The following is an 11,840-nucleotide window of genomic DNA, read 5'->3' as shown; positions in this document are numbered from 1 at the left end:
TCAACCCGGGCATGTGCCCTGACCGGGAATCAAACCGTGACCTCCTGGTTCATAGGTCAACACTCAACCACTGAGCCACACTGGCCAGGCTTTGACTTCAGTTAATTTTAAAATAAAGTGGACAAACAGTAGCACTTGCCCAAACCTAAAGGTGATCGTGGAAACAGGTACCACTCACATGACACGTGCAACGCTGCTCTGGGCCTGGGGCCTGCGGCTGCACCGGGGAGGTGCCCTAGGGCAGTGATGGCGAACCTATGACACGCGTGTCAGAGGTGACACGCAAACTCATTTTTTTGGTTGATTTTTCTTTGGTAGATGGCATTTAAATATCTAAAATAAAAGTCTTTGTTTTACTATGGTTGCAAGTATCAAAAAATTTCTATATGTGACACGGCACCAGAGTTGTTAGGGTTTTTCAAAATGCTGACACGCCGAGCTCAAAAGGTTCGCCATCCCTGGCCTAGGATCTCGGACCAGAGACTCTGCTGGAGAAACAGGCTGGGGGGGGGGGGGTGTAGTTCTTGAATGGAGCACGTGGAGCACGTGGGTCTCCCCCGCCTGCGCTGAGGGCTGAGCTGTTAACTGCTCCGCTCACTGGCCCAGGTGGTGAGGCAGGTGCCGCCAGCCCTGACGCAGGTGAGGCCGGAGCGGTCAGCCGCCTGCCGCCGGCCGCAGAGCCCGGAGCTGCGGAGTGTTGGAGTGGGGCTCAGGTGGCGCCCGCATACTCGCTGCCCTCAGCCATGCGGCCCGAAGCCGGCTCAGGCCCCTCGTTCCTGCCCTGGCGTCAGCCAACCCATGGGGCTTTTAGGGGTCACCTGTGGCGCCAGACGCCTGGGCTGGCAGTTCTTTGTGTGGGACGGACCAGGTTCTTTCTCTTTTCTGTTTGAAAAGCCAATCAAGAGGCTAGGCCAAGCAGGCCGGGCCCTTGTGGGCTCTTGGCAGCGTCAGGCTGGGCACCTTTGGGGGACCTGGGGGCCGGTTTGGCCGCTCCGGCACCGGCACTGGCACCGGCACCAGCGAGCGCTCACGGCACCTGGGAGGTGGATGCACTTCGAGACATCGCCTGGCCCCGCGACCAGGTAAGGACAGGAGGCCGGTCCTCAGTGCGGGCGGGCTGGCCTGGGCGTCGGTCGGGGTTGGGCTGCAGGCAGCGGGCGTGGGGGGCGCTTCCAGGACCCCTTGGGTGAGGGCCACGGCGCTGCGGCCTTCAGGCGGAGCTGCCGGTTAGGCGGCTGTGGGGGAGGCTGGGCTGGATCCAGAGACCGGATGGCGCCCCGGCCGCAGGGAGAAGCCAGAGGCCCAGGCGGGGAGGAGGGAGTCACAGGTGGGGAGCAGGCCGGTCCTGGGGGGCCCATTGTGGGGGGACAGGCTGGGGCAGGAGCTGGTCTGACTCTTAACCAGTGGGTTTGAGCGCACAGCCCTTGAAGTGGCTCAGCGTCTGTGCGTCTGGGTGACTAGGGGCTGGACAGTGCCCCTTCGGGTCCTGGCCTGGCCCCCCCGCCCCCCCTGGAGACAGGCGATGCCCACTCTCTCTTGAGAGCCCCCAGGGGTGTGTTTATTCCTAGTCGCCCCCCACAGGCTCACACATGTGCGCACACGCCCTTCCCCCCAACGGGGCGCTGCTATTTGCCGCGTTTTAACGTGCTTTTTGCTGAACAATGTGGCTTGGGGGTTCTCGTTCCCCATCTTGTCACAGGAGCCCTCTTGTCCCCCAGCCCTTTTCTTTTCACGTGCGGCCCACGCCGCCACCACCTGTCCCTGGCGTCCACCCGGAATGAATGGTGCCGCGCTGCGATGTCCTGAGGACCAGGCGTTTATTCCCCCCCCCCCCGCCTCCCCCCCCCCCACCCCCGGCAGCGGCAGGCTTCGGGGAGGGAGCCGCACCCACGCTGGCCCGGTGCCGCCTAAGGCGCAGGCGTGTCCTTATCCCATGGGCGCTTTCTGGGGCGCAGCGTCCTCCCGTGACCGCGCCCGGGAGCAGCAGCTGGCCAGCCCCGACGGGGACGGGCCCGAGGCCGGGAGTTCGAGGGGCAAAGCCTCCGGCTGCCTGCCTGGCCCCCTCCGGGGCTGGAGGCCACGGTCCGGTCCGTGGTCCAGGACCGGGTCCAGCGCGCGACCCTCCTGCCCGGGATACCTTCCCGAGCGGGGCTCCCGCGCGCCCCCGCGTGGCTACAGATGGAGGCGCTGCTTAGGGGACAGGCCCTGCAGAGGGAGGAGGGAGGAGGGAGGAGGGAGGAGGGAGGAGGGAGGAGGGAGGAGGGAAGTGCCAGGTGCCGGTCTGGGCCTGTGTGTTCGCAGAACCTAAGCCTGGGCAGGGGCCGGACTGCCAGCGCCACAACGGAGCACGGGCCGGGGCTGAGGGGACGCTGAGGCCCGCGGGCGCCGTCTGGACAGCTGGGCAGACAGTCCACGGCGTCCGGCATCACCAGGGCAGCTGCGGAGGCTCCTGGCAGAGAGGGTGGGGCGGTGGGGTGAGGACGGGTCGCTGGGGAGAGGAGGCGTGTGGGGAGCGCGGGTGGGAACCAGGCGTGTGGGCCCATCCCTCTCCATCTCGCTGCCCCGACCTCCTCGCGGCTCAGATGCTCCGGCTCAGATGCTCCGTCCTTCTCGGGCTCAGGCACCCCCAGGCCTCAGGCACCCCCAGGGCCTCGCACCCCACCAGCCTCAGGCCCATTTCCTGTGTCCTCCACCCCACCCACCTCCACCCCGAAGGCCCGCCCTTAACGCATCGGAATCGGTTCATTGCCCCCCTTCACCCGGCCACCAAGATGTGCTGCCCCGACCTGGGGTGACCTCTGACCTCGGGTGACCTCCGAACTGGCAGTGCCTGTCCCTACCTGTGCTCCTGCCCCGTGTCTGTGCCCATTTAGTCACCACGTCAGACCCTGGCGCGGCCCTGCGCCCCCCCCCCATGCCCCGTCCTCTCGGCCGTGGTTCCCTTTGTCCTATCGCCTCCTGGCTCCCAACGGGGCCCCAGGGGTCCCACCCTCCCTCCACCTCCTGGGCCCTGACCTTGAGCGATGGGCATTATGCGACCTTGGCCAGGAGAACTGCAGCCACCAGCAGGCCTGTCATCAGGGCGGGGCAGCCGCCAGCCAGGGGGGCAGACCCTATGGAGAGTCGGAGGGCCCCGTGGGTGAGGGACACGGGAGCGTGTCACCACCCCAACTGCTCCCAGAGCCGCCCCACGAGCCCCCTGAAGTCACCTCAGCACCCCTCTTGTTCTCCTCCCCAGTCCCCCCCCCCCCCCCCGTGGTCCAGCTCCCAGGTGACCTTTGCCACTGAGACGGGTCAGGGGGTGGGGGTGGGGAGCTGGCAGAGGGTGACTCCAGGAAGGAATCCCTCTGTGGAGCCTGGGCCCCCCGGGACCAGGAGCCTGGAGGGGCTTCACCCCAAAAAGCCTGCCCCTGGGCTGACACCCCTGGTCCTCAGCCTGGCGCCTTGAACACGCTCCTGTCCCTGTTCACCCTCCCACACTGCTGAGGACAGGGAAGGAGAAGGCACCCCACGTGGCTGGGGGGCACCTGTTCCAGGGCAGGCGCCCCCCCCCTTCTGCAGCCATGGGGGGCGGTGCAGGGGAGGGCGGGGCCTCACCTGAGCTGGTGGTGGTGGACGGGGTGCTGGGGCCCCCGTCGCCCTCGGACGTGAGCATGGGCAGCAGGGCGCTGGGGTCCCCGTCGTTGGCCTCGGGCACGATGCGCAGCAGCTTGCACAGCAGCTCGTACACGTGGACGCTCTCGAAGGGCTCCACCTCCAGGCCCCGCCGGAAGCTGGGGCCCACGGCCCGGAAGATGGTCTTCATGTCCAGGACCCCGTTGTCGAAGCCGTGCTCCCCGTTGTTGAACTGCACGTTCACCCTCTGCGAGGTGGGGGCGGGGGGCGTCCTGAGTCCTCGTGGGACTCCCGGCCCTCCGCCAGCCCCCCTTTCCCTCAGCGCCCCCGCAGCGCGGGCAAAGGAGCCCCAAAGAGTTCGGACATGGGGGCGGGGGGTTCTGAGCCTTAAAAGGTTGGTGGCCTAAAGCCAGCGCCTCTGCCAGGACCCGTGACATAAACGGGGACCCCAGCACCGGGACCCCAGCAGGCAGGCGGAGCTGCCCCAGCCGCACGGGCTCCGCCGCCAGCACTTCCTCCCGGCCCCTCCGCTGCCTGCGTCTCGCTTCCCTGAGCACCGCCCTGGCCTCTCTGAGCGGCTTTGTCCCTGTCACTCTTACGGCTGATCTCTCCACACGTCACCCTACATGCATGTGCACACAAGCACACACATGCACACAAAACACAGACGTGTACATAAGCGCACACAGGTTAATGCACACACAAACACACATGTACACAAACACACTCATGTGCAACACCTACATAGGCACTCATGCACACATAAGCACACAGTGCACCAACACACATGCACACGTAACATTACACAAACACAGGGCGTGTACACACATGTGCCCATGTACATGCATGCACACCTATTGCATAGTGATGACTGCATCCCTTTGATGGTCAATGTCCCTCAGCTTGGGGACTAGCTAGAAATAGGGGGTGCTCTTCATAGGGCTGGGAAGAGACCCAGCAGCCCCCCGTGCCCCACCACGTGCACGCGCAGGCAGCTCACCCCGTGGATGACGTAGCCAGGGTCACTGTACATGAGCAGCGGCGTGATCCGGGGGTGGTTGGCGTAGTGGAAGGACTTGGGGAAGTCCTCCTTCTTGTAGACGTGGAGTTTGGGGTGCGCGTCCTTGAGCACCTCGTACACCTTCTCCAGCCGCCCCTCCTTGGGGAGCAGCATCCCGTTGGGCCCGTAGTCCAGGAGCTCGAACTCGATGTCCTTGAAGGTGAAGTTGGGGAACTTGTGGAACTCCACCAGGTCGCCGGCCTTCTTGTGCACGGTGGTCATGCCGTGGTCGGACGTGATGATGAGGTTGAGGCTGCGCTCCAGGCCGCTGCGCCGGATGCTGTCGCGCAGGTAGCCCACCGTCCGGTCCACCTGCTGCACCATGGCCTTCCTCTGCGGGGACTCGGGCCCGAACTTGTGGCCCGTGGAGTCGGGCTCCCCGAAGTAGAGCGTGACCAGGTCCAGGCCGTCCTGCGTGAACCAGCGCATCACCGTGTCCACGTTGGCCCTCCACTCCGCCTCGTCCTTGTAGTTGTGCAGGATGCCTTCCTTGCGGCTCAGCGTCACGGCCGTGCCTTGGTAGGTGACGTTGCCGCCGGGGAAGAAGAAGGAGCCGGCCTTCAGGCCCTGCGGGGAGGCAGCCATGACGCACCCCCCGCCGCCGGCACAGGCCGCCCCTGCCCGGCGTGTGTCTGCCCGCTCGCCCATCCCCGCGCCCACCGCTGTCCGAGCCTTTTCACTTTCTTTTATTTAAATTGATTTTTTGTATATTGACTTGGTATCCTGCAACCCTGTTGGACTTACTCTTTTAAAAAATATATGTTCTTATTGATTTTTAGAGAGGAGGGGAGAGGGATAGAGAGATGGAAACATCAATGACAGAAACATCATCGAATGGCTGCCTCCTGCACGCTCCCACAGGGGAGCGCGCCCATAACCCGGGCATGTGCCCTGACCAGGGATCCAGGAATCGGACCGGTGACCTCCTGGCTCCTGGGTCGCTGCTCAACTGCTGAGCCACACCAGCCGGGCGAGCTTCCTCATCATCCAAGAGGCCTCCCTATCTGGGCCGGGCCGAGACTACAGAGGAGGGAGCAGGTGCGCGGCGGACTCCGCACTAATGAGATGACAGACAGGTGTCCCCAGATATGCGGTGTCCTCACTGCCACGGGCCCCAGGTTGCTGCCCGGGGACTGGGGTGCCCCAAGAGCCTCCCTTTCTGGCCTGCAGCCCAGCCTCTCCCTGCCATGTTCACGTCCAGGAGTGCATCGGCCCCTCCACCGTGCCCCACCCTGTCCTTCCAGCCTTCAGCCTGGTCATCTGTCCGTCCGTCTTTCCATCAACCACCTGCTGCTCTATTTACACAGACCCACCTGCCCCCCCCAGCTGCCTGTCCCATGTGGCCGCTGCCCGTGCAGCCGCCCAGGCCAAGTTCTCAGCCTTGGTGCAGGGCGGGGGCGCAGGCCGGGGCATGGGGCCCGATGGCCATGGGGTGCCTGAGCCCGGCGTTGGGCAGCTCCATTTGGAGCTGGGGGGCTCAGACTTGGGGGGGTGCCCTCCACTGGACATCATTGACAAGGAGCTACACCCCCAGGGCTAGGAAGCCCCCAGGACATTTCGGGGTGATGGGGTTCCTGGGCTGACAGGACAGCCTCATTTATTTTACCTTCGCCCCCCGGGGTCTAGCTGCCCAGCCTGTGAGGGGTGCGGGCGGGGGAGGGGACAAAGCCTTTTTGTGGTCACACCCCTTTGTGTCGCGTGGGGTCCTTTTCCCGTGCGACCCCCTCCCCAAATGCCAAAGGGTCCCCAGGGGTGGCTTCCTGTCTGACTGGGAGGATGGAGCCACCCCGCTGGGTCCCAGGCTCCGGGGGGGGGGGGGGACACCGGGCAGGACTGGGCAGCCCCCGGCAGATCCCGTGACTTCCCGGCGCCCGCCCCGGGGACCACGCTGCCCGCCCTTCTGTGCCGGGAGCCTGGGCCTCCCCGGGGGCCATGGCCTGCCCGCGCTCGGGCGGGAGGAGGGCGTACCTGCCTCTGGGCGGTGATCCAGATGGGCACGCTGCCGTTGTCCCACCAGCGCTGGACGCCCAGCGTGGCGTGGTAGGGCAGCTTGAGCTTGCTGCTGGTGTTGTAGAACATGTTGTGCACCACCCCGTGGTTCTCGATGTACTTGCCTGCGGGGAGGCGGAGGGAACGGCCGGGCTCGTCACCACGGCACGGGCACGGGCACGTGCTCCGACCCGGTGGCCCCGCCCCGTCCCGCCCCACCCCGCGCCCGTGCAGTACCCACTGGGAGGCATCGCTTGCAGCCTCATCAGTTTTAGCAAAAGATCAGTGTGGCCCTGGCTGGTGTGGCTCAGTGAACAGAGCGTCGGCCTGCAGACTGAAGGATCCCGGGGTGGATTCCCATCAAGGGCACAGGCCGGGGTTGCAGGCTCGATCCCCAGTGCGGGTGTGCAGGAGGCAGCCGATCAATGATTCTCTCTCGTCATTGATGTTTCTCTCCCTTCCTCTCTGAAATCAATTAAAAAAAAACTGGTGGTGCCCGTGTGGCTCTCAGGAGGGATAATGATGCAACCAGGATCCAGCCCCAGCGGAGCCAGGCGCGTGGATGGGCCGCTCCAGTTTGTGTTGCGTGGAAACGCCCACACGGGAGCTCGGGTGCAGGAGGAGGCGTGTGAGGGCGTGCGCTGCCCCCCCCCCCCCACCGTGATGCGTGAAGTGAGAAGGTGGCGCGCAGGCGGGACAGCCGGTGCTGCGGTGGGTGTCGGGGCTGTGGTCACAGAAACGCTGGCGTGAGGACGAGCCGCCTGCACGGAATAGTGGCCCCCAAAGTCATGCCACCAGCGTCTCAGAAGGCGACCTTGTTTGCAGATGGGGTCATGGCAGATGTGATGCGTTAGGTTAAGATGAAGGGGAGCCCCAGCCGGCGTGGCTCAGTGGCTAGAGCGCCGGCCTGCGGACCCACGTGTCCCGGGTTCGATTCCCGTCAAGGGCATGTACCTCGGTTGCAGGCTCCGGCCCGGCCCGGGCCCTGGTCAGGGTCGTGCAGGAGGCAACCAATCGATGTCTCTCTCTGTCTTTCCCTCTCCCTCCCTCACTCTCTCTAAAAATCAATGGAAAAATACCCTGAAGATTTTTTTTAAAAAAAGATGAAGCTGGAGCCGCAGATTCATCTCTGAGTCCCGGCCACACTCAGCTCCTCCGGGCGGCCTCCTGGGTTGCCCCCAGGCTGTTGCCAGAGAGACCACGGCCCGTGCTTATCCGCTATCAGATGCCACCAGTGCTGGGGGCTGTTCTCCCCACGAGTGTCCCCTCCTGGCTCCCCTTTGTCCCCACACGGGGCCCCGGCCGGCTGTGTGCACACCCTGTCCCCCGGCTTCTCAGCCCCCGCCGCCCAGGCCCCGTCGCAGGCGCACTCACCGGTGACCAGGGTGAAGTGGCAGGGGCTGGTCATGGTGACGAAGGGGGGCGTCATGTGGCGCGCCTTCACGCCGTCCAGCGCCATGGCGTCCAGGTTGGGGGTGTCCACGTCCTGGTCGTAGTCCCAGCGGAAGCCGTCGAAGGACACCAGGAGCAGCTTGTGCCGGGCGCCCTGCCGGCCCACGGGCACCCCGGCCCCCGGGGCGAGCAGGGCGGCCAGGGCCGCGGCCAGGAGGGCGGCCGGGAGGCTCATGGGGGGTTGTCTGCGGGGCCGGGAGTGTTCCTGCCGCGGGCGGAGCAGAGCAAAGTCCCAGGGTCACCGGGCCTCTGATCCGTGCGCCTTCGCGAGCGAGACTGTGCTCTTACCTGTGTCTCAGGAGGAGGCCCTGGTGGCCCGTGGCCGTGTCGCCTGCCTTTATCGCCCACGCTCCTCCCCCGTGGGCGTGTGCCCTCCTGGGAGGGGTGGGGCCAGGCCCGAGGATCAGAGAGCAGAAGGGGCCCTCCACGGGGTGGCCTGGCCTCCACCCGCTCTCTCGGTCCCCGGGCCCTGCTCACTCTGACCCACAACCTGACATGTGGGGAGGCCTTTGGGGTCTGCGGGCCTCGGGCCTGCCTGGGCCAGGGCTGTGGGAGGGGCTTCCCAGGGTCAGGGGCCTGAGGGCCACGGGGAGCCCAGCCTGGGGAATGCCTCTCGAGGGGTCTCCTAGGACGGGGTGGGCGGAGCCACCCTGGGGGCCTGGTCAGATAGCCTTGCCTCCCCCTGTCCGTGTGGATCCTCAGGGCGGCGCGGGCTTGGGCAGCCTCGTCAGCAAGGTGGACAGAGAGGGGTTCCCTTGTCACCTGTGCTCATGGGTGGGGGAGAGTGTGAGAGGAGCTCTGGGCGGGGCCCGGTTCTGCTACTATCTTGTCTCTCTCTATCTCTGTCTCTCTATCTTTATTCTCTCTATATCTTTATCTCTCTCCTGTATCTCTGTCTCTCTATCTTTATCTCTCTGTCTTTATCTCCCTTCTCTCCCTATCTCTCCATCTCTGTGTCTTCTGTGTCTCTCTCCCTACCAACCTTTTTTTTTTAATGCCCTTGACTGGAATCGAACCTGGGACCCTTTGGTCCACAGGCTGACGCTCTATCCACTGAGCCAAACCGGCTAGGACTTACCACCCTTTTTTAAAAAATTGAATTTATTGGGGTGACCCTGGTTCATACCCCACCACCACCTGATGGAGCTGCTCTATGTACCGGACACTGCTCTAGGCTCTGGGGACCCCGCGGTGAGGGAGGCAGGCGTGCTCCTGACTGCGTCCATCTCGCTGGGGACACACACAGTAAAAGGACACGAGTGGGACAGGCAGCAGTGAGTCGCCACGGGGAGTGAAGCAGGAGACAGATCGGGTGTCCGTGGGCAGCACCTGGTGGGCGGTGGGCAGGGCCTCCTGAGAGGGTGGTTCTGGGGGGCCGAGGCCATGGGGTGCAGTCCGCGTCCATAGCCCTGCAGCGGGCAAGCAGGGCCCTGGCACCCGTGGGTCTAATAGCGGGGCAGCCCGCTGCAGGTCAGGGTGTGGGCAGGAGGCAGGAGCGGTCTGGGTGCTGGGCGGCGAGTGGTGGTGCCGTCCTCAGGCCGTGGCCGTGGCCCAGACAGGTGGGGGCCGTGGGAGCCAAGGAAAGGGAGCAGCTCGGGGATGCCCAGTTCCCACGGAGCAGCTGGGGTGACGGTGTCACCTGTGACGGGGGTCAGCGGGAGGTCACGGGAGGAGCAGGGCACGGACGAGGGGCAGGAGGGGCGCGCTCGGGCTGAAGCGGGAGGCCGGCCGCAGAGGAGCCCGGATTCTATGCGAATCCAATCTAATACCTAATATAACATTTAATGTAAAATCCCGTTCTTCCCAAGAAGATGGCCTCCAAGGAGAAAGACTACATTTCCCAGCATTCTCTGCAGCGAGGCTTGGCCATGTGACTACATGCTGGCCAATGGGACCAAAGACAAGATGATGAGCCCGCCTGGGCCTCTGCCACAGCCCAGGTGTGCTGCACCCCGTTCTGATTCTGCTGCCCTGGTCCCCGAGCTCAGAGCTGCCCCGAGCTAGCGAAGGGGAGGGGCGCGGCCTGGGGTGGGGCCGGCGCCCACCCGAGAGAACCAGCCGTGTCCTGGGTTTTGTGTCACTGGCTGCAGGACCCGACCCACGCGATGCTGGGACGATGGGTGCTGGGTGTAGGCGGGTGGCTGCCGTGCAGGCTGCTGCCAGGGCCGGGGGGGGGGGGGGGGTACGGGCATGCGTGAGGGGCTGCCCCACGGTCACGGGTGAGGCGGGGCTGGGCACCCACCTGGGCTGGTCTTTCCTTTTTTTAAAAGACATGTTTTTGTTGATTTCAGAGAGGAAGGGAGAGGGAGAAAGAGAAGCATCAATAATCAATAAGAGAGAATCATGGATCTGCTGCCTCCTGCACGCCCCGCACTGGGGATGGAGCCCACAACCCAGGCCTGTGCCCTGACCGGGAATCGAACCGTGACCTCCTGGTTCATATGTCAACGCCCAACCCCTGAGCCACACTGGCCCGGCTGGTAACACAGTTTAGAGTCGTCATCCCCGCTGAGCTGGGTGGACGTGAAGCCCAGAGCCCGGGCCGATCGGCTCCCGGGGAGCAGGCGGGTTTGCCCCGTACACAGGTGCACGTGTACCCCGTGCCGTTGAGCCAAGCATGGGGCCTGGGCCGGGAAGAACCAGCTGCCCAGCCCTGGGCCAGTTTCCGCCGGGCAGAGGGACGTGCAGGCTTGTCCCCTAAGCCCAGCGTCCGGGTCCCGGCCACCTGTCCTCCTTCCTAACCTGGTGCGAAGGAGCCGCCACGCAGTCATCTCCGCAAGGGATGCTGGGCCCCGCCTCCTGGCACAGTGCCCGGCGCACAGTAGGCATGGCAGGACCCTTGAATGCGTGAACGAAAGAACACAGGGTGAGATGAGCAGGCCCCCCCAGGGCCGCCCCTGACTGACCCCGCTCTCCTGGGCTGTGCAGCAGGACATCCTACAAACAGGACTCGCTCAGGCTGGGAGGCCGCCGTGTGGCCCTGGGCTGGTGAGGGGAGCAGGGTCAGCTGGGGGGCTCCAGCCTGGGAGGGATTAGGAGCCCCCCGCCCCCCCTCCCCCGTGGAGGCTGGGGCAGGCCTGCTGTCCCAATGGCGGGTTTATCAGCGCGAAGGTCCCTGTATCAATGGCCCTGGACCTTTATCGCTTCTTAGGGCTTTATCTCAGCAGCCGCCTTGAATGAGGATTAATATTTTAACAGGATTATGTGCTGCTACAGCGCTCTCTGGGGACATGGGGCACTCTCCACCCTCACAGCCTCTCCCTTCCCTCAGCCTCGGGGGCGGGGGGGGGGGGGCGGTGGGCGGGAGGTTCGGGTCTCTGGCTGGGCCACCTTTTTCAGACTCTGGAGTGGGGTGGGGGAGCAGGGGATGGGAGATCTGGGGGGGCTGGTTTGTCTCAGAGAGCAGGTGAGTCATGGGGGGGCGGCCTGGCAGCGAGGTCCCATTGGCACTGCCGACTGTGTCCTGGGTCAGCAGCTGGACCACCGTGGGGAGAAAGGAGGAAGGTGAGGCTGGAACGAGTGAGAAAGAGAGATGGGGGGGAGAGAGGGAGAGAGAGAGATGGGGGGGGTGAGAGGGGGAGAGAGAGAGAGAGAGCAGGAGAGGCTGCTTTGCGGCCGCCCCTGTGGCCCAGCCCCTCAGCCCCTGGGCAACGCGGCCTCCAAATCTCCCAGCGTCACACCTTGATCTTTCACCTCAAAAAAGATTTCAGTTTGCACCAAAGGT

General features: G+C 64.9%; 1 protein-coding gene across 1 annotated transcript; it reads right to left on the bottom strand.

Annotated features, from left to right (window-relative positions):
* Positions 1 to 3,030: 3,030 nt before the first annotated feature.
* On the bottom strand, positions 3,031 to 8,291 carry ENPP7 (ectonucleotide pyrophosphatase/phosphodiesterase 7; the record flags this gene model as incomplete). Its single annotated transcript, XM_081108994.1, has 5 exons — positions 3,031 to 3,113; positions 3,598 to 3,862; positions 4,616 to 5,242; positions 6,644 to 6,789; positions 8,039 to 8,291. 5 exons carry the CDS (start codon positions 8,289 to 8,291, stop codon positions 3,031 to 3,033), a joined length of 1,374 nt encoding a protein of 457 aa, XP_080965120.1.
* Positions 8,292 to 11,840: the final 3,549 nt, after the last annotated feature.

The sequence above is a fragment of the Myotis nattereri genome, assembly GCF_964212035.1.
Source record: "Myotis nattereri genome assembly, chromosome: 16".
Lineage (NCBI taxonomy): Eukaryota > Metazoa > Chordata > Mammalia > Chiroptera > Vespertilionidae > Myotis > Myotis nattereri.
This window is presented reverse-complemented; position numbering and strand designations above follow the sequence as displayed.